General features: G+C 53.7%; 1 protein-coding gene across 1 annotated transcript in view; it reads left to right on the forward strand.

The window, feature by feature from the left end:
* The first annotated feature begins 553 nt into the window (after positions 1-553).
* Positions 554-25,734, forward strand: part of VSTM2L (V-set and transmembrane domain containing 2 like) — a 38,911-nt gene continuing 13,730 nt past the window's right edge. Inside the window, exon 1 of the mRNA XM_070381713.1 lies at positions 554-935. Coding sequence (XP_070237814.1) covers positions 815-935 — 121 coding nt within the window. The 5' untranslated portion in view covers positions 554-814. The remainder of the gene's footprint in view (positions 936-25,734) is intronic.

Consider the following 25,734-nt stretch of genomic DNA (forward strand, 5'->3'; position numbering starts at 1 on the left):
TTTTGTAATCCTCACCAGGATCCCTGAAGGCAGCTATTTATTCCCACTTCTCAGATGAAGACCTTGAAGCTCAGCCTGGGCTAGACACTCGGACACGATCACACAGCCTGCGGCAGGCAGGTCTAACCAGGTCTCCAGTGCCTCAGCCCAGGTTTTCTTCCCACCTCCCCCTCACCTCCATCCATCCACCCACCCACCCCAACCTGCCTCCCTGACCTCGGCACCGCCCAGCTAGCAAAGTTGAGGAGTCCCTTTTGAGCGCGCTGGGTCTGGTCTATTGGTTTTCCTCTTTATCCCACTGGAGAGCATTTCAGTTCGTGAAACCAGTAGTGTTATGCTTGGCAGGAATCGGGTCCCTGGGGTGGCTTCCTCCACCCCATCTCGCCCCGACTTGCGCTCTCGGGCCGGGAGAAGTTGCGGGTACCGCTTTAAAAATCCCAGCCTGGGCAAAACTTTGATGATAAATCAAGCGGCAGATCCCTCCGCCGCCGCCGCCTCCTCCTCTGGGCGGGCGGGGGGAGCGGGAGGGAGGGGGTGCGGCGGCAGCGGCGCCGAGCGGAGTGGCCTTCCGCGGAAGGGAAGAGTCCCGCAGTCGGAGGCGGCCGGCTGGGCGTGCGCTCGCTTCCCGCAGCCGGGGCTGGGCCGGAGCCGGGCGGGGGCCGGAACCGGGCCCGACCGGGTTCCGCGAGCGAAGGGGCAGCAGCCGCAGCCGGGCAGCCAGGCCGCACCGGGCAGGGGCCGGAGGGCGCGAGGTCTGCGGTCTTCTGAGCCCCGATGTGAGGCGGCGGCGCCCCCTCCGGCCCGAGCGCGCACCATGGGGGCTCCGCTCGCCGTGGCGCTGGGCGCCCTCCACTACCTGGCACTTTTCCTGCAACTCGGCGGCGCCACGCGGCCCGCCGGCCACGCGCCCTGGGACAATCACATCTCCGGCCACGGTGAGTTGGGTCGCCGCCCCCGCGGACTTCCCCACCAAACCCCACCCTGGGCAGCGCGGCTCCGACTTGGCGGTCCCCGGACTCGAGCCCGCGGCGCCGGTGGTGGGAGTCCGAGGGGGGGCGCCCCCTGCAGGGTCTGCGGACCTCCTGCGGACCAGGGTGCACCCCGGGTGCCACCCCCATGCCACTCTCGCGGAGGGCTCCTTTCCCACCCTCTACACTCGCGTGGATACATACACCTTCACGACCAGCCACGGACACACAGCCACACTCGCTGCTTTCTCACACAACTCCTACCCTCACACATCTCCAGACACCTTCTCCGATCGCCCTCACTTCTGTGCCCACTACACACACAGCAGGCGCAGCCGGAGGGCTCACACCCTGCCAGCTGGCACCCCAGAGCACAACTCTTGCCTGCCCGCTTTCCTGCAGACACACTGGCAAAATACACACACTTGTGAACACACTTTGCTCACCCACCCCTCTCTGCCCATCTGCCTTTCCCCTTTGTGGGTTTAACCCTGTAGCTGTCCTTGTCCCTTCCCTCTCCACACCTGCCCCACTGGGAAAGGTCCCGGGGGACAGACGAGCCCGCTTCTTGAGAACTGGTAGCCTGGACTGCAGCCACCCCATCAGGTGGGTGGCATCTTGGCTTGGTGGGAGCCCCTCAAAGACGCTGGAATAGTTGACATTGCTGCTTCCAGTCGGAGGCGTGGAAGGGGAAGAGGGAAGCCTGGAGCTTTTGTCTGCCTCTAGGGGTGGGCAGGAAGCCCCCTGCCATCCTTCTGTAGGGTCCCCTCTCATCCTCATCTTTGACCCCGGAGGACTGAAAGGTGGGACCTCTCAACTCAGCCACTGTGGGAGCTGGGGAGCAAGTGAGCATTCCCAGCACTGGCTGCCAGAGTGTCAGAAGCTCCTTCCAGCCCCAGAGGAGCCCAAGTTGGCGGTAGAGTTGGATTGTCTGAGGCCGGCAGCTGCAGGGGCTCCCCCTGCCTCCGTGAGGTGGACTCCTTCCTGTATGAGGACCAGGGCACAGATGAAAATGGAGACACTTCATCCATCTCTTCCCTACAAGGATTTCCAAGCTTGCAGGGGAGGCTGCAGCACCCATGCTGGGCAATGTATGCCCAGGACTGGGGACAGGTTTGCACAAAGGGCAGAGAACTGGGTGATTTCTTCTGATGGAAAAGAGTAAGGGCTGTGGTGGTAGAAGCTCAGAGAAGGCTTTACTGGGGCGTGACGTGTGAGTTGGAATTGCCTGAGAGAGTAAGCCCTTCTCAGGGTCTCTGCTTTTGAGGAATTGTGACTCCCTACACCCTTCTTCCTGACCAGGTTAAATAGTAACTGCTCTATTTGTACCATTTGCGCACCTTTCTTATCCCTCATCTAATTTCTACCAACCTGGCTGGAGCAGTGCTAAAATAGGGGAAGGGTTATTTTGATCTTTAGTATACAGATGGGAAAACCAAGGCTCAGAGGTAAAAGGACTCGCCCAAGGTCACACAGTGAGTGAATGGTTGCACGGAGACTGGCCCCAGAGTCTGTCGGGCAAAGACAGTGCTTTTTCCAGGACGTTCATCTCCCTGTCAGGCTCCCTCCCATTCAAGGGAAACTAGAGATTCCTCCTCCCGCTCCCCTCCTGGCTCCACTCAGATCCTTGGCACGGTTGGAACTCACACTAGGAAGATGTTCCAAGGAAGGGCTTTCCTGAATTTTTGGTCCCGAGAGACCCAAGGAGTGGGGCTGTGAGGTTTACCATCAATCCCGTCCCTGGAGCTGTGGGTGCAGACACAGACCCCCAGGCTGTGGGTGCTACTCTGTCATTCCTGAGGCCCCGAGGTGGCCCCCTCATCGGGAAGCAGGGTTCACCCCTGTGTGGCAGTCTCTGCCTGCCCCCTGGTGCCAAGTGTGCTTAGGGCACAGCTCTGCCCCGCTGGCTGTAATTGCCCCCACTGCACCCTGGGGAGGTCCACCAAGGGCCCAGAGGAGGGGTTGGATGGGAAGGACACAGCACTGGCTCCAGGGGAGCCCGGCTTCTCTTGCTGACCCATCGTGCAGTTCTGGGCAAGTGAGTCACCCCTCTAGGGCTCTTTCTGTCCCTCAAGAAGCGAGGAGGCTGGACCGCTCTGCAGGGTCCAGACTGCCGGCTCCCAACACTACCAGGTTCAAAGTCACCAAGTGGTTGATGCCAAGGAGCCCCCACCGCTGCCCCTCTGCCGGGCCAGACGCCTAACACCACAGGAAGGGCTCAGAGCCACTCACTTAATCACAAAAAGAAACTGTTATTAATGATAGTGAGACGCGACGGATAAGTGGGTCATGTCTAATAAGTCGTTTGTGTTCAGGAGGAGAATACCAATTTGATAAAAGCTGTGTGTGCTGAAAAAGCCCAGAAATTGCTGTTTAGCAGATTGGAGCCCGATCGTTCCATTATTCCTGGGCTCTGCGTGTCCTCAGCTGATTCAGGAAATGTGGCTGGCTTAGGGAGGTGTCTCTGTACCTCGGGTGGGGGTGGGAGGCTGGAAGAGGGGGCTCCCGGGGAGGAGTCCACTGACCCCAACCACTTGGTGGCTGCTCTCCAGCTCAGTTCCAGCCCAGCCCAGCCCAGCCACCAGGCTAACGCCTTCCACCTGCTCGCCCCGGGGCTTGTCACAGGGAAAGCCCATGGTCAGATGGGTCCGCAAGGACATCGGTCTCACTTCCCACCTCCCGGCTGCCTCCACTCAGCCCACTTCGCAGAGGGGTTTTTAAAGACATGAGGAGTGATGGGGAGGGGTTGGTACCTGTCTCTTAGGGAGACATCGGGAAACAGGAGGCAAGGAAGGTGATGGTCAGTAACTATGCTAAGTAGGTATTCAATGAATGGCAGCTAATTTGATTTTTTCTGATCAGATAGAGTTAGCTCATTGCCCTGAGCACAGCGCAGGTGGGAGGAAAGGGAGCTGACATTTATGAACTTCCTACTGTGTGGTAGGTGCTTCCAAACCCCTGACCAGTGTTTACTCACTAAGGCTGACATCCAAAATAGGAGGAAACAAAGGTTAGAGAGGGCCAGTGACTTGCTCAAGGTCACTGAGTCTGTACAGAGAGCTGGGAAGGCGAGCCTACAATAAAAGTGTGTCTGGCAGTTCCAAACCTGCCTCCTCCAGCACAGCTGTGAGGCAGGCTTGGCCAGTCATGTGATGGAACTCCTTTCCCTGCTCGTCCCTACCCCAGGGACTCCTTTCCAGCTCCCCGGACAACTGGGAAAACAGTGAGTTCCACCAAGAGGAACCAGCAGCTCAGAAAGGTGATGAGATCTTGTTGAAGCCACGTGCAAATTAGAAGCAGGAAACTGGATTAGACTTCTTCTCCAGGACTCTTCCTAGATCTTATTCACAGTAGGGGTCTGGAAGGCAGGATCTTTTTATTTTTTTTGGCCACACTACACACAGGATCTTAGTTCTCTGACCAGGGATCAAACCCGTGTCCCCTACAGGGGAAGCACAGAGTCCTAACCGTTGGACCACCAGAGAAGTCCCCAGAAGGCAGGATCTTTAATGAGGATCTTTGTGGATCTCCTGCGTTGCTAGCACCCAGGGAGTTTGTTAAAATGCAGACACATTGGCCAAAATGATTGTTGAGAGGACCCTGGAATCTGCATTTTAATAAGCTCCCCAGGCCCGGAGTCTTGGAGTCACTGCCTTAAGTATTCACCCAACCTGATGAGAAATTGCCTGGTGTGGGGGAGCTGCTGGATTGCCAGTGAGGAAGAGGTCCCGACTGGAACGGATATGTGGACCCTCAGAGGAGCCCCAGGAAGCCCTTCACTGCAGCAAACATCCATCCTCCCGCCCTCGCCCTGCCACACAGACACACACACACACATACACACACACACGCACACACTCATACACACGCACCCCTAGGCCAGCAGCTTCAATTATTAATACACCCCAATGCAGACAAGGATCCTGGCTTGGCCAGGCCTTTGTCCATTCAGTGATTCCCTGTCCTGAGGTTTCCTCTGTTGCCAGGAGGGTGCAGCGGGATGCTGCGGGAGGGGGTGGGGGCTGCCGGGCCATTTGGCAATCAGCCCGTGCACTGAAAAATGACCCAGGCTTTCTTGCGTTCCTTCCCGAACTGTTGGTATCTCCCCATCAATAAGCTGGCTAGTTTGGTGGTTGGGAGATGGAGAAAATTGAGTGCTGTCTTCCGAAGGTTATGATGTTAAAAAATGTGTTCGCGTTGTCTCAGGTGTTGGTGATTATTCTATCAATTACGCCCGTAAACACTGTGCCCTGGGCTGAGGGTTTCCTGGCCTCCTGTGGGGAATTGGCCCTCGCAAGCAGTTTTCCCCAAGTCCTTCACACCAATTGCTTTTGACACTTTGCCTATCAGCGGCTCCCTCAGCCTTTTCCCCAAGCAAGGGGAGCCGCAGGCGGCCAGCAGGACTGGGAATTCAACTCGCTGCCACTGTGACAGCAGGCGTGTTGGGGGAAGTCTCTTGGTGACAAGTAAGTGGGCAGGGTCTGGGGTGCAGGGAGAGTGGTCCTCGCCAACCATCAGGGCAGGAGATGAGCATTTGGAATAAAAGAATCACTGAGGCTCAGGCCAAGTCAGCAGGGCCTTTGGGACCATCTTCTACCCATTTCACAAAGGGGAAAACCAAGGCCTTGGGCAAGAGAGTATGCACCCAGATTGCCTGGGAGGTTAGTGCTTGGCTTTGGGGATCACCTGACCCACCTCGGTACAAAAAGAGTGAGAGGACTTCCCTGGTGATCCAGTGGTTAAGATTCTGAGCTCCCAATGCAGAGGGTCTGAGTTCAGTCCCTGGTCAGGGAACTACATCCCACATGCTGCAACCAAGAGCTTGTATGCCACAGTCAAGGGTTCGCATGCCACAACTCGGACCTGGCACAGCCAAATAAATAAATATTTTTTAAAAAGAGAGAGTGAGAATTATATGGAAGCAAACATATATTGTCATGTCAGGGTTTTAAATGGCATTGTGTCGTTTGATCCTCATCAGAATCCTAAGGGGAGGGGACTTCCCCTGTATTCATGAGGAACCTGAGATTCCATGAGGTTAAAAGGGCTTGCCCAAGGTCACGCACCTAGCAAGTATTGGAGCCCAGATGGGGCCCATGTTCCCAATGCTGTTGTGTCCCAGAGAGGAGGGAGAGGCCCTTGGTCCCATGATGATGACCTCTACATTCCACACCCGAGCTGTGCAGCAGGGGACCTGGCCATCCCCAGACCAGAACCTGCCTTGGTGACTTCCTAGCTTCTGTCATAGGTTGAGAAAATCAGATGGGTAAGGAGAGTGGATACGTGGTGTGAACAGTGACATTGGCGCCCTTGGGAGAGGTAGGTGTCAGAAAGAAGGGAAAGGGGACGTGAGGCAAGCCCACCTCCTGGTGCTCGGCCATGACCTTGGACTTTAGGGACTGAACCAGCTGTTGAGGGCGTTATGGGAAGGGTGTCTCAGCCTCAAGGGAGTTTGGGCCCAACTGGGCACTCTCACCACCCCCACTGTAATGACTGGGCCTCCACGGTGGGAGCGGGTCAGAGTCCCTTGTGTCCTGGTACCCACCACAATGCCCAGCCCCGGGAGATGGCAGGGAATGATGGAGTGGGTGGCAAGGAGGATAAGGTAGACGTCTAAGGTCTGAATGTAAACTTGTGTTCATGCCAAATCAGTGTCATTTTAAACATTCACATAATTTTAATTTCATAAGAAATCCATGTTATTAGTAGAAAAATCACAAAACCCGAACCCCCTCCTTATCTTTACTGACCACGACATGGGCATCTGGGGTGAGTAAGGCTGATTCCCTCTTGCAGTGGGTAGACCCCTAGGCCCAGCCCCTTGGGGTGCATATGAGATGCTTCAGCCCTGAGGGTAATGGGGTCCCAGGATGTAGCCTCTTCTCCCAGCCCCCAGTGGGATTCTTCCAATGGAAAAAGGGGCCATGGTCTCGCTAGGGGGATAAATCCACTCCTTTACCAGCTGGTGACCCCAGGATCACTCTGATACCTGCTGCTGTGGAGAAGGGGGGTGGGCAGAGGGGCTGCTGCTGCTCCAGGTCCCCCTGTTCACTGCTGTGTCCCCTCCCCTTCCTTGAAGCCAGCAGAGGGCTCAGCTCCACCATCCCCTTCTTCAAGAAGACCCCTCTCGGCAAGATTGGGTCCTACCTGAGAGATGGTTTTAGGCAGAACACAGACAAACCTCTTACATTTTAATAGTTATGCATTTATTTTAATGTGGATTGGAAGAATATAACCAGCACATCAAAACTGCGATTTCACAGATATGATTGCTTAGAATGAGCCTAACAGGGATATTAAAACATAGTGAGTCCGTTTATAGAAAAGCATGATGGATGTAATGGTACAGGTGGTGCACAGACGCATTCGTGTGTGCGGGTCACCATACTTGGGGGTGCCGGCCTGCAGGCCACCCCCTCCCACCTCATACTCCTATTCCTCACACTGGGAACTGCTGGCCTAACAGGGGCTGCAAGATCATTCATTCCTTCCTTCCTTCATTCAACAAATACTTCAATAGTTGAGAACCTACCATGGAGCAGGCTCTTTTAGCCACTGGGGACATACCAGTGAAGAAGACAGATAGGGCTCTTGCTCAGACAACTAAATTTGTAAAATTTATGTAAGTGTAAATTGTGATGAGTTAAGGAGCAGGAATGATGTTCAGCCTGGAGAAGGGCACTCCCTCCTGGGGCAGTGAAGGTACCAAGAGTGAGCTCCCCATCATAGGAGGTATGCAAGCTGGACCAGTTATTAGCTGGGGGTATCACAGAGGAGAAGCCTGCCTTCTTTACCAAAAGAGCAAAGACTGGTGAAGTGGGCAGAAGCCAGTGGGTGTTAATGAGATGTGTCACCCAGCAGTTTGGTGATGGGGCTGGGACAAGGGCTGAGTTGGGCAGGGCTCCCAAGACTGAGGAGGCCTGGTCCCACACGGGGGACACGGTGGGGGTGGGGGCCTTCGCTGCTCCCAGTGTTAAGAGGTTGGGGTAGAGATTCCTTTACCAGTTCTGCTCCCACTTATAATGCCAGAATTGGGGCAGGGAGTCAAACCTGGGTTTTTATCTACCCTCCCCCTGCCTCCAGCTTCTGGGTGGCTTGGCAGGTCCTTGCCCCTCTCTGGGCCTCATTTTCCCACCTGAACAGCGCCAAGTTCTCCTAAGCTCTAAGCATCTAGAACACCTCCATCTGTATCCTCCCAAGTGCTGTCCTTTGTCCTCCCATCAACAGGTGAGGATGGAGCCGATGGTGGCCTGGCATTCCATCTGGCACCTGGCGCTTAGCTCTCAGTGGCCTTCTGGGCTCTGAACCAAAACACCAGCCAGGAATCACAGGGGATTTTCTCTGTGCCTGCCCCTTCTCCACCTCCTCTCATCCAGTCCTCGCCTGTTCTGTGCAGAGGGCACTCCCATTTTACAGACGAGGACACTGAGGCTTGCGGGGGTGGGCGGTGATGCGACTTGCCTGAGGACACGCAGATGTTGGATGGCTGAGCCAGGCCTGAGCCCAGCTTGCAGCTCTTAACCCGCTCATCTGTCCTCTGCTGGTTGCCAAACCAGCTGGGCTTGTGGGCCGGTGTTTTGTTCCACAGCGCGCCCTGGATTCATGGGATTCTCTCAAGGTCCATGATGCCAAAAGGCTGAGAAGGCCCAGTCTGGCTGAAAGAGCCCAGGGCTGAGAGTCTAGGGTCCTGGATCCAAGTCCGGCATCATCAGTGGGGAGTGGTGGGAGTAGGGTCATGCCTGCCTGGATTCTACGGGGGCTGCTGTTTTTGTCTGAGCCTGAGTCTGGAGTGAATGTTCGGGTATTTGCTCACGTGTGACTGGAGGAGCTGTGGCAGTGGGGAGGAAGGGGCCTGGGTGGTCCTTTATCGGACTGGCCTAAGGGGCCAGGCGGGTGCCCTCTGCCTTTGCATCAGGTCTGGCCTCCCCAGCCCCCTCCAGGCAGGTGCCCTTGGGACGTGAGGTGTGGAGGCTCTGGGAGCATCTGGAAGGTTAGAGCTGGAGCCAGGAGGGGGGCCTCGTTCAGAGCTATCAATTAGGGGGCTGGCAGTGCCCATCAGTGCCACATGCTCACCTGCTTCTCTTCCTCCGAATCTCTTTCTATGGGTTTGTCTCTCTCAATCTCTATCTCCGTCTTTCGATCACTCTCCATCTTTCTTTGTTCCTTTCCCTGTGTCTGCTCCATCTCCTTCCTCCCTCTTCTCATCTTTCCCACCTCGGTCTGCCCTTTTCCTCTGTCTCTCTGTACACACACACACACACCACACACACACACACACACACACACTCCTCTCTTCAGGTGACATCTCAGGCTTACACATGCACGGATTCTGTGTATCACAATGACACCCACACAGAGCAGGCACCCAGGAAATGCCGGTTGAATGAACTAAAGGAATAAACGAGTGAATGACCACATGGGGAAGCTACCAGGGGCGCTGGACCTTGTCTAGACTAATGGTTCCTAGTTTTTTTTGGAGGTCACGATCCTCTTGAGAATTGGACTGGTTGATGAAAACTGGGTTATTTCCTCAGAAAAATACCTCGTGGTTTGGTCCAGTGTCAGGGGGGCTTGTTGAGGGCCCCCAAAGCCCACTTGTGGTCGTTGGGGGAAGCAGCCCTCCTGTGACTGAGGTTCCAGGCTGGCCCCAGGACACAGGGCTGGCGTGAAGCAGAGCCAGGCTCTGGAGTCCTTCCCCTACCGCTGGGGACTGTTCCGTGTTGTGACCTGAGGTGGCCTCGGAAGAAGCTTCACTCCCTTTCCCCCGCAGGTCCTTGGTGAGTGTCCGCGGGGTTGAGTTTAGGGAGACATAATGGAGGACATTCAACCAGAGGTGGGAGCCCCAGAAACAGGGCAGGTGAGCCGCAGAGGAGGGAGGTCTCGGGGTAGGGGGTTCCCAGTGAGAATGGTTACTGTGTCCTGGTGCAGTCAGGGAAGACCTCCTAGGGTTGGTGGGCGCCTTCTCTGCCTGCGTCCAAGGACCGTCGGGGCTGAGAGGAGGCTCTGTCTGGGTCTGGCAGGGGCTTCATTTGGAGGGGCCTGCGGGCGTACCTGGAAAAGCAGGCTGTGGCTGAGACTAGGCTGGGGAGGGTTGGTTTTGATCCCCAGGGCACGGGCAAGCCTGGAGGATCTCTGAGTGGTGAAGGCACAGGGCGTGGCTGGCCCTGGGTTGAAGTGGGGGCCTTAAATAGGCCTTGGAGGCTGGAGGGGCTAATGGAGGAGGAGAGGCTGTTTGTGGCGAGAGGGCTGAGTTTCTGGGCTCATAGGATGCGGGGGCTGGTTTTTAAGTGCCAAGGATTGTTGGGAATATGGGCTTGAAAGGAGATGGGAGCTGGGTGTCTGGTGTGTGTGTGTGTGTGTGTGTGCGCGTGCGCGCGTGTGTAGAAGTATGCTAGCTTCCTTTCTTGAACACACGAACTCCTTCCTCCTCAGAACGTTTTCCCGAGTGATCTTCTCCCCTTGGCAGGCTCTCTTCCTTCCCCTCCTGCCTTGCGGTTCTCTCTGCTTCACGGAGAGGCCCGTGACCTCCTGTCAGAGCCCCGTCACAGTCACCCCGGCAGGCACCCCAGACACCCATCAACACGCTCCTCTCGCCCAGGAGGAAATAGGGGGCAGGGGAGCTTAGAGAGATGTCCAGGGCCCCACACCAAGTTCAAAGTGAGGGATGGGAGCTCCAAACTTTGTTTTCCCCACCCTGGCATGTTAAGGGTGTCTCTTGGGCTGAGGGGAATCTTAACTGCACCCCCCTTTCTCAGAAACCTCAGGCTTGGTTCCCAGCTGAGGGCGGGGAGGGAGAGAGCAGGCGGCAGGGTGTCTGTTTTGCTTTGTGAGGTTTTAAAAAAATCATTTCCGACCTTAGAGGCGGCAGCAATTACAGCTGGCTCACTGGGGAGCTGTTTGCCGCCTGTCATCGGCCCCAGGAAAGGGTCCCTAATGGAGGCCCGGCGGCCAGAGCAAACAGTAGTGGAAATAGTGCTCAAAACAAAGGCACTGATGGTCTCGGGCAGGCAGATGAGAGGGAGGGGCAGACAGGCTGGCTGATGGCGGGGCTCTGGGGGCAGGGGCCCCAAGACTCATCAGCTGGTCTCCTCATGTCCCCCAGACACTGCAGCAGTGGTCACAGAACTCCACATAGGCACTGGGTGCCCCCAACCCCATCCCAGCTCTGCTGCTTTCTATTAAATCCCATTCCAGGCAGAGAGAACAGTAAGTGCAAAGGCCCTGGGGTAGGGCAGAACCCTTTCAGCTAGGGCTTATTTGCTTCTAGAATAGTCATTGGGCTTAAAAGCCTTCCCTAAAGGCCAGTCTTCTAGGTGAGGGAAAAGGAGGTAGGAGCCTTTGGGAGGCGGGGCTGGAGTAAGACCCCCGCCCCCCAGAGAGTCAGCATGAATAGCAGCAGCCAGACGTTTACAGGTATGTGTGATCCCCTCGAGTCCCCACAATACCCATTTTACAGATGAGGAAACTGGGGTTCAGAGTTTGGCTGACCTCTGGGAAGTACAGTTGGGTTTCAAATCCAGGTCAGCTTGACTCCAGAGCCCACGTGTTTACTGGTACAGTCTTGGATTTCTCAGACACAGTTGGGCAGGAGTAGCAGGGACTGGGTTGGAGGCAGGAACTGGGTCCCAAGGGGAGCTGGGTTTGACTGGGTCCTGTCAGAGAGAGGGTGGAGGAGGGGGCAGCATAGCCACTCTGCTCTCTGCCCTTGCCTTCTGGGCATCCCCAGAAGCTCTGCTCCAAAGCGGCCCCTGGGCATGCTGCCTCAGTTTCTCTTCCTATTGATCTCTGCACCTGGCTTTCAGGTGCTCCCATCTCTGCCGCTCTCTTGCTCTGTCCTTTCTGGTCCCGGCCTCTCTCACTCCACTCTGGATGCTTCCAGACTTTTTTTTCCCCTTCTTGGTGGATCTGCGGAAGCTTTTCTCTGGGGCTCTGGGGTTACCTCTCATTCTATCGCTGATGCAGCCTCCCTGTGCTTCCTCCATCCACACCCCCTGCAATCTGTGACAAGCATTAAGGATGGGTACACACCTGGACTCTGAGCTCAGACACTCAAGCTCAAATCCTGGCCGCTCTTCCCCTGCCAACCTCTCTGAGCCTCACTAGCTATCAGTGCAGTGGGTGGCTCACCCCACCAGCTTTGCAGGATGTACAGGTGAGCATGAAAAGAAATGGTACCTGCACAGCCGTCAGCCTTCATCCCATCCCTGGCTCCCTGCACGTCCCCACACTTGGTTTCTCCCTCTCAAGCCCTTTCATCCCCTGTGGCCTAGATGTGTGGGAAGAGGAGGTGGGAATTCCACTGGGGAAACCTGCTCAACTTCCACAATCCTGCAAGTGCCAGAACATTTCCACTCTCCTTAAATCTCCCCAGATTTGTAATTCCATGGCTGTCTCCTTCAATATGTGCTGGTGGCCTTGGGAGGCACCCCGCCCCCAGCCTACCAGCCCTGCTGCATGGGGGCTGCCTGGCAGGGGGCCTGGGCAAGTCCCCACCCTCTCTGTGCCTCAGTTTCTTCATCTGAAGAAGAGGAGGGTGACAGTGGCTGCTTCCCAGGATGTGCTAGGGATTCTGTGAGATATTTCATTAAAGAAACAACTCTGTAAAAAGGAATGAAATCTGATAATATGCTACAATATGGACGAACCTCAAAAACATTATGCTGAGTGTAAAAAAGCATGTCCCCAAAAACCACATATTCTATTATTCCATTTATGTGAAATATCCAGAATAGGCAAATCCATGGAGACAGAAGGCAGATTGGTGGTTGCCAGGGCCTGGGAGGAGGGGGAGTGACTGCTTAGTGGGAGGATGAAGATGTCGTGGGACTAAATAGGCATGGTGGTCGCACAACTTGGTGACTGGACTCAATGCCCTTGACTTGTACACTTTAAAATGGTTAATTTTATGTTATGTGAACTTCACTTCAATTACCACTAAATAAATAAAAAGGAAACGTTTTTATAAGCACATACTTGGAGTCAGACACTCACTTTATGAAAGCAGTAATGGATTTAACCCTTACAACAAGGGCGTAGATGTAAACAACAGCTGATTCCCTTTGCTGTATAGCAGAAACTAACCACATTAGCAACTACAAGAAAAATCAATTTTAAAAGATCCATACATCAGCCTCTGCAGTGGTTGTTATTATTATCCCCATTTTACAGATGGGGAAACCGAGGCACATTAAGTGTTAGCGGTTTGAATTGTTATTGGGTGGGCAATCAGCTGGGGCTGGGCAGGGACCCCACTTAGGTCAATGTGCTAGTGTGTCCCTAAAACTCAGCAGTGAGTGGATGTTGAGGCCCTACTGTGTCCAGAACACCGAAACAGACTCTTCACCTGCACAGATCATGTAATCCTCAAAAATAAGCCTTTAACCAATGACACACGTGGGAACCGAAGCCCAGAGAAGTGAAGCAACTTACACAGCATCACACAGCAAGAAAGAGTGGAGCCACATCCTAGGGAGGGGGGCTGTGTGACAATAATACAGGCTCTGGTGTTTCCTGGAACTTGGGTTCACATCCTCGCCCTACCATTTACTGGATCTGTGCCCTGTGATACACAGTCCTCTGTCCCCGAGTGTTAGATTTTTTATCTGTGAAAAACCATAAGATTGTTGTGAGGATTATGGATCATGCCCTGCACTGGGCTTGGACTTGTGAAAAGGGCTCTGTTGTATGGATGAAAAGGCATCTACATCCGTAAATCCTGGACTTCACCTGCCCCCCAGTCCCTCTTTTTCCTCTGGGTCCTCTGCCCCTTTTGCCAACACATCAGCCCTCCAGTGCGCAGAGCATGGTCTGAAGAGCCTGAGGCTGCAGAGATGAAGGCATCCTCCGATTGGATGGGATGGAGGTCCTTGACAAGGGGTTCGCCTCGTGCCGGAGAGTAAACAGCTCCCCACCAAGGGCAACATTTCTTTGATGTCTCCTGTTTCATCCAAAATGCATGAGTTCTGTATTCCATGCCATAATATATTCATGTTTGTTTTAATACAAAAGTAATGTTCTTTTCCCATTTGTCGGGGCAGCGGAGGGATGGGAAGGAAACTGATGCCTCAGAAAGTCACTTCCAAAGCCTCAGTACAGCCAGAAGGGAGCCCTCCATTCATTTCTTTGGTCATTCATTCTACGAGCACGCATTCAGGCCTCCTCGTTACTGAAATTTATGTCAGTCCTCCCCACATGCAAGACACAGGGAACCTTCTGGCAAATCAGACAGGATGCTGTGCCATATAGGTGAGTGGGATTTCAGGTCTATGGGCCAGAGCGAGCAAGATCTCGGAGGTGCCAACTAAAGATGAATCGTGGGACTGGGCCAGTGGCCAAGACAGCCAGAGCTGGTGACAGTGGTGGAGGTAGCTGCCCACCGATGGGCAACGTCAGCTGGACCTGCATCCCAAGCCCTTCTGGTCAAGAAGGAAGTCTCTTCCTGATGCCGCTCGAATTTAACACCCATCTCTCACCCATCTCCCCTGTTAATGAGAGGAAATGGGGACGGAGGCTCGTAGCCTTCAGCAGGCAACCTTCTCTGGCTAGAATTTACGAACGCTGTTTGGTTTTCATAGTGTTTATTTTTCCTGTTACCCTCTCTTTATGGCAAGTGATGCTGATTTTCCATTTATGGCAGTAATAAAAGTCTCCTTTTAAGTGGAATTTATTTAAGTAAAAAAGAGAAAGATGCTTTGAAAATAAATATTAAGTAAATAATAGTGCAGGTGGTCCAGGGAACCTGCAGAAATGGTAAAGTGGACCCCAAAAGGCTGGGCTTGCAGAACTCTCTTTCCTATGCCCTTTCTGGCCCCTGAGCACCCTGGCTGTGCAGATCCCATCAGTGTTCAAGTCCAATCCTGTCCCCTCTTCCCAGAAGCCTTTCCTCTCCGAGGACCTGCACCTCCGTCCAGAGCCTCTGCACACACCTTGTGTGCCGCATGTCTCTGCAGCGCACTAGGGTCTCTGGCTCTGTGAATGGTGCACACCCTGAACAACCGTACATGCCAATCCAGGCTCAGTCCCAGCCCTAGTTGCTCAGTCCCAACAATAGTTACTGGTCTGTGTGTCTGTAGCTCCTGCAGAATGTGTGCCCCTTGAGGATCAGGGCCTGGCCTGGGCATCTTGGGAAGCCCAGCACAGGGACTGGCCCAGGGTAGGCATCCGTGAAAGCTGATCTCTCATTTCTTCTGCAAGGAGGACTTGAGTCCCTACCACATGCCCAGGCCCCTATCATCCCAAGAAGGCACATTCAGTTCCTCAGACTTTCGTACAAAATGCACTCCTTGTCACTTCTTTTAATTATTATTATCAATTCCTTTGGTTGTGCCGAGTCTTAGTTGCAGCACTAAGGATCTTTTCGTTGATGCATGTGAGGTCTAGTCCCTGAGCAAGGACTGAACCCGGGCCCCCTGCATTGGGAGCATGAACTCTTAGCCACTGGACTACCAGGGAAGTACCCTCCTCTTCACTTCTTGAGAAGAGGACACCTGTCCACTCCAAGATGAAAGAGGCTCTGTGACCTCGACCCCTCTTGCTTCAGGCCACCTGCCCAAGGTGGGGGGCTGGCTGCCCAGGAGGAAACAGGGAACCCTTGGGTGCCCCCCGACCCCAGGCCCATCCCAGAGCAGACACCCCACACCCATCCCTGCCAGGCTTCTTATTCCCTGGAGGCTTTTTCATCCCACTTCTTTAGGCTTTCCTCTTATGGACATTTTACATCCCCTGATTTCAAGAGCTCTGTGAGAGTCTCATGTGAGATGGAGCTTCCCAAACAACACTCCCTCTGCAGTCCTTTTCCCTGTTCTGCCTCCCAGTAGGGAGTTCAGGAGGCTCTGGTCTTTTCTGACCCCCATGTCACACACCCTTTCTGCCTCAGCACTCTGCTAAGCTGGTCACCGAGCAGGCTTTCTGCAAATAGCCCCCAGTGACTCTCACTTTCTAGAGCTGCAAGAGGACAGCGGGTGAGAGGGGACTCAGATTTGGGTTGGGAAATTCCACAGTCAGCCTTGGGATTGAAATCTGACTAGCATCAAGTAGATCAGTCGGTAAAGTATCTGCTTGCAATGTGGGAGACCTGGGTTCAATTCCTGGGTTGGGAAGTTCCCCTGGAGAAAGAAATGGCAACCCACTCCAGTATTCTTGCCTGGAGAATCCCATGGACAGAGGAGCCCGGCAGGCTGTATAGTTCATAGGATCGCAAGAGTCGGACACAACTTAGTGCTATCTTTCTTTCTTTCCTTTTTCTCTGGGAGGATGAAGTAGGGTCCTGTTTAGAGTGTCTGCCACATCAAGGGGTTCCCTTCAACACCGGGGCAGGGGACTGTCCCCAATGGCCCCCAGGTTATCTGAGCCTCAGTTTCCCCACTTGTAATAAAGAGACAGTGACCCCTGCCCAGCAGGTCGGTGTGAGGATTACTGGGAAAACGCATCTCAACTTTCTGGTTCCTAGTGGGCCTCCAGTCAGAAGGTCACCCCACAAGGTTGATGGCACTGGTCCTTGGGCCTCAAGGGCAGGCGAGCTGAGGGCCCTTCTTGGAGCTTCAGCCTTTCTTTATTGGCCTGTTCACTCTTGGTCACATTTCACATGACAACTTGATGCGTCATCATGGGGAGCCTCCAGCTTGTCAATTTTCTGGGAAGCCCCTTGGCTGGACCCAGTGGGCCAGACTGGGCTTGGGCATTGGTGGTCGTGAGGGCCAGTGGGAGGTAGGGTGGGTCTGGGGGGGCCCAACTCAGGACCTCCCTGCCTGTGTCCATACATCTGCGCTCGTGGGTGCTGTCCCCCCAAACACTAATCTGGCACATAGTAGATGCCCAGTAAATGTTGGGCGGGTGGATGACGGGATGAATGAATGAATGGATGATGTCTACGTCTCGTTTTTTTCTTGCAAGTTTCTAACTTAAGTCTCTGAAGTTTCTGTCTAACCTTCCTTTCTCACTTCATTCAGTACATGCCCAGCAGTACCACCTGTGCGCCTCCTCTATCCTGGCCAATATGGAGCCCTGCCCTGGGGGAGCTTCCAGTTTGGGGGAAACACAGACACCCTGATTAATACCTGCCATGTAACACAGGCCAGTGGGGCAGCAAATGGAGGACTCGGAGACCATCGGGAGCATCAAGGAGGGCTTCTGCCCTAGCCCAGGGAGAGGGCGCGTCTCCAGGCAGAGGGCCACTTATGAGCAGGGATTCCAGGAACCATGCAAGGTTGGGCCCTGAGGGAGATATGCACACATGGCCCAAGGGCAGGAGGGGCTGAACTGGGTTCTGGGCGGGGCCAGAGCTAGAGCCTTCGATGCTCAACCTGGGGGTCTGACTTTGACCCTGAGAGCTGGCGGTTTCTCAATGGGGCATCCCAAGCATGAATACCTTTGGGAGCGCCCTGCTCATCCTCCAGGGCGGGGAGGATGGGATCCTTTCTTGGTCTTTCACCAGAGCTGCTGCATATGTTCTGTGTGAGAGCAGAGTATTCGTTGAACACTACTATGTGTCTGGCATCATTCTAGCTGGCAGGGTGCAGCAGTAAACAAAACAGACCCAAATCTCCTGCCTTTGAGGGGCTTACACCCTGAGTGGAAGAGGGACAGTACACGAGAGACGCTAAGTGAGAATATAATATATTAGTAAGCAGTAAGGAAAAATATGAGGGAGAAGAGGCCAGGGACGATACAAGAGGTGACACTGGAGCAAAGACGAAAGAAGTGAGAGGCTCCCATGGATACGGGGGCAGGGGGAGTCTTCTAGACACAAGCGCAGGGAAATTTTTGTTGATGAAAACCATTGTGGCAGAGCTGGGAAGCCACAGGAGGTGGTAGGGCTTTTTTTTAAACAATTGTAAAATAGTCATAATGTACAATTTACCATTTCAACTATTTCTAAGTGTACAGCTCAGTGGCATCAAATATATTCAGATTACTGTGACCATCACCACTATCCACTTACGTAAATGTTTCATCACCCCAAAGTGAAACTCTATAGCCGTTAAACAGTGATGCCCCCAGCCTGCCTCCCCCAGCTCCAACAGCCACCATTCTGCTTTCTGTCTCTATGAGTCTGACTACTCTAGAAATCTCATGGAAGTGGAATCATACAGTATTTATCTTCTTGTGACTGGCTTATTTCACTTAGCCTAATGTCCTCAGGGTTTTTCCATGTTGGAGCAGATGTCAGAATCTCCTTTTTTAAGACTATAATATTCCATTGTATGGAGGGACCGCATCCTGCTTATCCATTCATAAGGTTTTAAGCAAGCAGCGACTCAGTATTTCTTGGCAGGAGATTGGATCTGGGACAGAGATGACCTCAGGACCCCAGGAGCCGCACTGGTTCTCTCTGCTCTGCCCGCTTCGTCTCTCTTTAGCTCCAGCTCTGCCTTGGTTCCCCTGATGAGGAGCTGCCCCTGCCACCAGTCTCCCGGGGGAATACAAGCTCCAGCAAAGATTGATGCGTGGGCTGGGGACCAGTCCCTGCAGGCTTCCTGGAAGAGGCAGTCTTAGTCCAGAAACCTGAAGACTGGAAAGGCAGAGAGGGTTGGGCAGAGGGAGACCTGGGGCTGGACCAGAGTGTCTGGGATGAGGAACCTGAGCTCAGAGATGGAGGGATGTGGGGACTAGGCTAGGGTTGCCTGGGTCAACATGCCTCCTTGGGACCTGCGTGAATCTCCCTGGCTTGGCAGGCATGGATGTTGGAAGGAGAGTAGAGGACTGATGGATGAGGGGTGTCATGGTCCAGGTGTGAGTGAAATACAGATCTTGCCTCCACTGCATAATCTGATGAAGCTACAAGGAAGCATCTTTAAACGTCTTCCTGGAGATGGTAGGATTTTGAGCTAGAAACTGAGAGAAGGGAGTGCTTTTTCTTGAGCACCTACTATGTGCCAGGCATGAGGCGTATGTTGCCTTGTGCAACTCTCTCTTTATCCTCTCATTCTTCCCTTTTTTCAGCTAAAGAAACTGAAGCTCAGAGAGGTAAAGGGGCTTGTCCAGGTCACACAGCTAGGGACTCAAGGAAACAGGATTCAGATCCATGCCAGAGGCCAAGTGCTAGATGTTTGTACTGAACGAGGGCTTGAAAGGTTAGGAAGGAGGTCAGGGTCCCACTCTTGAAGGGCAGGTGAGATCTTCCAAATCATCTCCTGCCTTTTCCAGGAGCCAAAGTTAGTGACTCCGGCTGTGGCCACAAACTATTTCCTGCAGATGATGCCCGATAACCAGGCCTGGGGTTAATTAATACATCGCTCCCCCAATTAAAAGCAGAAAGGAAGGAGATGTTGCATTCAATCAAGCCCCTTTCTCCTTCTCCTGCTGAATCCTAATTTGTGGACAGCTGTTTTAATTGTCTTCCCAGTGAGCCCAGCCCTGCTCAGGGCGCTGGGGCTGGAGAGGACAATCATATCCTTCTCAAACATCTATAATTATACCAGCTCCCTGGCTGGGAGGAGATACCTGAACAGGGAGGGGTGGGAGGAAGTCAAAGAGGAAAGAGGATTTGAACGTCCCAAGCTCAGCAAGGATGATGTGGAGGTTGGGGAGGGGTCTGAGAGGCTAGAGGGAAGGAGGTGGTGGGGTGAGGGGACCAAGAAGAGGGTTATAGGAGCATGGTCTAGAAGTTATGGGCTGCCACTCCTGAGTCCTCCAGAGCTGGGTTCATACATAACCACTGACTCTGGGGCCTTGGTCAAGTCACTTAACCCTTCTGAGCCTCAGTTTCCCCATCTGAAAAATGGGGATGATAATGATCACACCTCCCTAAAGAGCTTGGCAGAGGGCCTTGTTAGAGACGATGATCTCTAACAAATAATGGAATACTAACAAGCACTCCATATTTGTCAGAGATCATCATCGTCATCATCAAAATTAAGGTGGCTCAGCTTCTGGTCTCTGGTGCTGATGCTGAGTCCTCATCACAGAATTAGCAGAGGGAGCAAGAACCTCTTGACAACTACAGTCACCCACCTTCAGTGGAGGCAGGAGGAGCTGAGCTCCCCGTCTCTGGAGGTGTGCAAATGGGACACAGAAGTGTGGAATCTGGTGGCTGAACTTGACCTGATAATTCAGATCAAATTCTGATGGGAGCTGATGGACTCCCAGGGTCTTGGTCACGCCTGATGATCAGACCCTAAGTTCAAAATCCAGCTGTGTATGTATCTTGGACAAATGATGTCACCTTTCTGAGCCTCACTTTCCTCATCTGTCAAATGGAAGTGAGTGGATTAGAAACTGTTAGAGACAATGTCAGCATCAAGCTAGTAGATGCTCCTTAAAAGGTGTGGTTATTATTTTTTAAACAAAGCTCCGTGGGTTTCCCCTCCTCCCTTCTGGGTTCACACTATCCTTCTCCACCTCTGCTTATTGGTATTCACCCCTCCTTCAGGGCGCAGCTGAAGGGCCAGGTCACCTCCTCTTCCCCCAAGTGGAAGGGACCCCTCCCCTTCCCAGTGCCCAGGGCCTGGCTCCCTTGGGTTTGTCTGAGCTGGTGGGGGTCTCAGACTGTGAGGACTAACCTACTGTATAGAGGAGTAAACCGAGGCTCAGAGAGGGGGAGAATTTTCCCAAGGTCACACAGCAAGTCTGACGGCAGAAACAGGCTCAGTCCCTTCTCCCCGGCTCCAGGTCCTGGCACTCACCTGTGTGTGGTTTCTCCCTTCAGGAAGGGGGTTCTCTGGGGTGGGCCCCAAACAAACCCTCATGTTGCTGCTTCTGGAATATGGGGACTCAGATATGCCATCAATTGCCTAGAGCCTCGGCTTCCCCACTTGTCCTGAGAATGCATTGCCCCCTTCATCACAGAGGATGGAGCCAATGGGATCCTAAGGGGGCCTCCTTCAACCCACCCAACCATGTGGCTCCTGGCAGGGTCTGAGGGGATCAGCGAGAAAGAGCGAGGGGCCAGAGTCCCCTGTGGAGAGGGAGAGCTGGTGGCCGCACCTACAGCCAACTCTCCTGGCTCCCAGTTCTCAGAGCAGATTCTCCCTCCATCCTCCCAGCCAGGGCCCCTCCCCACTTTGGCTCAGGACTGCCTGGCCCACCTGGGGCTGGTGGGGGTGGTGGGGAGCAGCACCTTCTCTGGGAAGCCTCCCTTGATTGCCTCAGGCTGGGTGAAACGCCTCCTCGATACCAGCCTAGGCCTTTACACTCAGAATAAAACAGACTCCCCACAGGACGGTGCTTCCTCAGGACTTTCCAGAACAAGGTTGGCCACTGGGGACTGTTCCTTTTTAAGAAAGAGTCCTACCACCCCAAAGAGTTTGAGTTATGTGGGAAAGAGCACAGCCTTGGGAGTCAGACAGTGCATGTGTGTGTGTGTGTGCTGTCTTTTCAGTCATGTCTGACTCCATGCAACTCCATGAACTGTAGCCCACCAGGCTCCTCTATCCATGGGATTCTCCAGGCAAGAATACTGGAGTGGGTTGCCAGGCCCTCCTCCAGGGAATCTTCCTGACCCAGGGATTGAACCCATGTCTTGCATCTCCTGCATTGGCAGGTGGGTTCCTTAACCACTAACATCATCTGGGAAGCCTGGCCTGGGTTCAAACCCAGGCTCCACTGTGTGACTTTGGAAGGGTTACTGCCCTACACTGGGCCTGGGCCGCCGCCTCTGAGCAGTGGGGAGCTGAGGCTGGCAGAGTCCCCACCTGCCAGGATGCCTGCCGTACATGACAACTGACCACTGGGAAGGCACCTGGCCTAAATTGAGATGTGCTGTAATCATGTAAAATACATGTGGATTTCCAAGACTTAGCACAAAAAAGAATGTAAAATTTCTCATGAATAATTTTATACATGTTGAAATAATTTTTTGATATCTTGGGTTAAATAAAATAAATGATTAAAATTGATTTCACCTCTTAAATTTTTTTTTTTTTTTGGTTACTTTAAAAACATGGCGACAGGTAATTGAAAATTCCCTCTGTCTTCGCACGGGGCTCGCATTCTGTGTCTGTTGGACAGCGCCCTCTAGAGGATGATTACTGGGATCCGCGTTGGGGGAGAGGGGCTGTTGTGGGGCTGGAGAGGGCCTGACCTTGCCCACCCCTGGCTGCTGAGTAGCCCTGGGCCAGATTTCTGCATCAATAAGAAGAGCTGGTGGACCAAGGTCAGGGTTTTCAGTCAGTTGGGGGGCCTGTGGGCAGGGGGAGGCTGAGTGAAGGCAGATGGAGGCCAGCCCCTCCTTTCACCCTGATGGAAACCCATCGCTGCCCTTCCTTCCACCCGTGAGACCCACCGTACCATCTCCCATCCTCCTGTGGGACGGACTCACCCAGGCCTAGGAGGAGAAGTGCCATGGCTGAGTCATACAGCCCTGGTTCCAGGGCTGGCTCTGCCCTTCCTAGCTCTGTGATCCTGGGTGAGGGGCGGGGGGTGGCTCCTGGTGGGGGGAGCAAGCCCCTCTCCACACAGTAGCTCTGGATCTCCTTTCTCCACTGGCAGGAGGGAAGATGGTGGTTCCTTTCAGATTCCCATGGCTCAGGCAGGGACAGCTGGAGGGGGTTACAACAGCAGTGTCGCTCCCACTATCTCTTGGCCAGGAAGGTCACACTGCCAGTTACCTCAGATCCAACTGGGAGCCTCACCACTCTCCTCCTTCCCCCATCTGCAAAGGTGCTGGGCAGGTAGGGGGCGTGGATCAAAGCAGAATCCGGCTGTCCCCAGGGCCAGGGGCCAGTGGCTCACTCTGAGCACCTCCCAGTCCTCCTGGTGGCTCAGGTCCTCGGCGGCCCCCTTCAGTCCTGCCCGAGTTGGCGAGTCGGCATCAGCATTTAGCGAGCACCTACTATGTGCCAAGCACTGTTCTAGAAACGGGATATATCAGTAGACAAGACAGGCATCACCCCTACCTCCTGGAAGAAAAAGCAGACCATAAACATACATAAAATAAGTGTATTAGCTGTGCTGTCCAATACAGTAGCTGTTATCTACAATTTAATGGACATGAGTTTGAGCAGACTCCAGGAGATGGTGAAGGATGGGGAAGCCTGGCATGCTGCAGTCCATAGGGTTGCAAAGAGTCGGACACGACTTCGTGACTGGATGACAACAACCCCCTACAAGTGGCCATCTGCATTTAAGTTTTTTAAAAATATTTATTTTTGGCTGTGCTGGGTCTTTGTTGCTTTGCACAGACTTTCTCTAGTTGCAGCAAGCAGGGTCTATTATCTGATTGTGGTGCACAGGCTTCTCATTGCAGTGGCTTCTCTTCTTGCAAGAGCATGGGCTCTAGGGCATGTGGGCTTCAGTGGTTGTGGCACATGGTCTTAGGTGCCCCTCAGCACATGAGATCTTAGTTCCTTGACCAAGGATCAAACCCGTGTTCTCTGTATTGGCAGGCCGATTCTCCTGGACCACCACAGAAATCCTTACATTTTAGGTTAAATTAATTTAAATGACGTAAAACTTAAAATTCAGTTCCTTATTCACACTAGTCATATCTCAGGTGCTCAACAGACACATGTGGCTGGTGGCCACTGTATTAGCTCAGATACAGACCATTTTCCTCATCACAGGAAGTTCTAGTGGGCAGCACTGAAAGTATGTTGGAAGGGAAGAGGGTTTCAAAGCTCTGGGTTGGGGCAAGAGATGCAGTTTTCTTTTTTATTTTTCAATGCAAATTGTATTTTGCAATTTCTCTTCTTTTTTTTAAATTTTTAATTAATTGTTTTGACTGCACAGCTTGTGGAATATTATTTCCCTGAACAAGGATCAAATCCAGGCCCTGGCACTGGAAGCACTGAGTCCTAACCACTGGACCAGGAAATTCCCAGGGATGCAGCTTTAAGTGAAGTGGTCAGGGTAGACCTCGCTGCACGTGCATGCTATGCTAAGTCACTTCAGTCGTGTCTGACTCCATGCAACCCTATGGACTGTAGCCCTCCAGGCTCCACTGTCCATGGGATTCTCCAGGCAAGAATACTCATGTGGGTTACCATTTCCTTCTCCAGGGGATCTTCCTGACCCAGGGATTGAACCCTCATCTCTTACGTCTTCTGCATTGGCAGGCAGGTTCTTTACCACTAGCACCACCTGGGAAGGCCTCAGGCCTCACTGAAGAGGTGACATTTCAGCAGAGCCCTGATGCAGGGGAAGGAAGGAGCCCAGTGATAATCTGGGTGAAGAGAGTGCTAAGCAGTGGGAACAGCAAGTGCAAAGGTCCTGAGGTAGGATCTCAGCTAAACATCCAAGGAACAGCAGAGAGGCCACTGTGTCAGGAATGGAATGAGCAAGGGGAAAAACAGAAGCTTTTCCTCCACAGGGGACTGGCTTGTCAGCCACTGTAAAGGCTTTGGTTTTTCGTCTTAGGGAGAGGGTGTTATGGGAGATTTGAGAGAGAGAGGGACTGATTGGTATTTTGCCAAATTTCCTCTGGCTGCTGTGTTGAAAATAAATGAATGAGGAGGGTGGGTGGTGGCAGGGAGGCCAGTGGCTCCCCCCGCTGTCATGGGCGAGAGGTTGTGATGGCTGGCCCAGCCTGGGGCAGTACAAGCGGGGAGAAGGGGCTTGATTCAGGAGATGTTCTGGAGACAGAACCCATGGAAATCCCCAGAGACCGAATGGGGGCATAAGGGAAAGAACAAAGGAGGCAAGGGAGACCCTACAGTTTTTGGGGGGCCGGGGCACTTGGAGGTCAAAGGTGGGTGGGCAAGTACCTTCCTCCAGGAGCCCATTGTGTTTCCTGCCCATTGGAAACAAGGACAGTCCCAGCTCTCAGTTGCTGACACACCACCCTTGACACGTGTTCAGTAACTCAAACAACATCTCCGTTCTTATTAAACTGGCTTTGTTACGCAACGGCAGTCAGTCCCTCGCAAACCTCAGAGAACATGGGCAGCCTGAACCCATGACCTTGGAGGTCAAGGATGTCACAGACATTCTCTTAGCCTGCAGGCTCATTGCTGGAGTCAAGTTCCATTTGGAAACCCTGTGTGTACAGCAGAAACAGCAGGATTTTATCAATCCTGACCCTCCCAAAGTGCTTGGGATCATGGGAGCGGGGTGGCAACAGGTGACCCCAGAGCAGGACCCCTGCTTCCAGTCAGGCTCTGTCTTCCTCCAGCTTCGAGGCAAGCAGTGCCAGGAGGGACCATGGGGGCTGCAAGGTGGGCTTGCCTGCCTGCTGGGTGGGGGCGCCTGGCAGCAGCAAAACAGACCTGGGGTGGCGGGGACTGACGGAGGCAACATTCCCTGGGTGACCTGCCGCTGCCAGGCATCTTTCCAGGGAGAGATAATCCGTCCTGAGAAGAGGAAAGAATTCTAATTACGTCTCAGGACAGTATTTGTTTGGAAAGACAAGAGACAGAACATATGGTGGGAGCTGCACCGAGCGGGGACTGGTTTTCCCATTTATCTGCTAGCGTGGTGGGGGTGGCCGAAGGGTGGGGCTCGTGCTGGGCCTGGGGAACCGCTGCTCCGTCTTTGGTGGGGAGCTGGACCTGGCTTGGGGTGGGGGGCGCGGGTGACGGGAGGCACCTGGGTCTCCCACCGTCCCCTGGGGGCCTTGAGAGGATGGAGACTGTACCACCTGTTTGGGGCATCTCACAGGTGCCAGGAAATGTGTAGTGAGGGAGCTCTGGTCCCTGCTGTCCTGCAGCTGCGACAGGCAGTGCCCGCAGCCAGCGGGTGTGTGTGACCATGACCAGGGTGTTGAGGGGAACCGACCCAGTGGGTCAGGGAAGGTCTTTCTGAGGGGGCCAGGTTTCAGCTGAGCTTTGAGTGACCTGCCTGGCCAAAGAGGCACCAAGGGAAGCACACTTCAGGCACTGGGAACAGCGGAGAC

The sequence above is a fragment of the Bos mutus genome, chromosome 13, assembly GCF_027580195.1.
Source record: "Bos mutus isolate GX-2022 chromosome 13, NWIPB_WYAK_1.1, whole genome shotgun sequence".
Lineage (NCBI taxonomy): Eukaryota > Metazoa > Chordata > Mammalia > Artiodactyla > Bovidae > Bos > Bos mutus.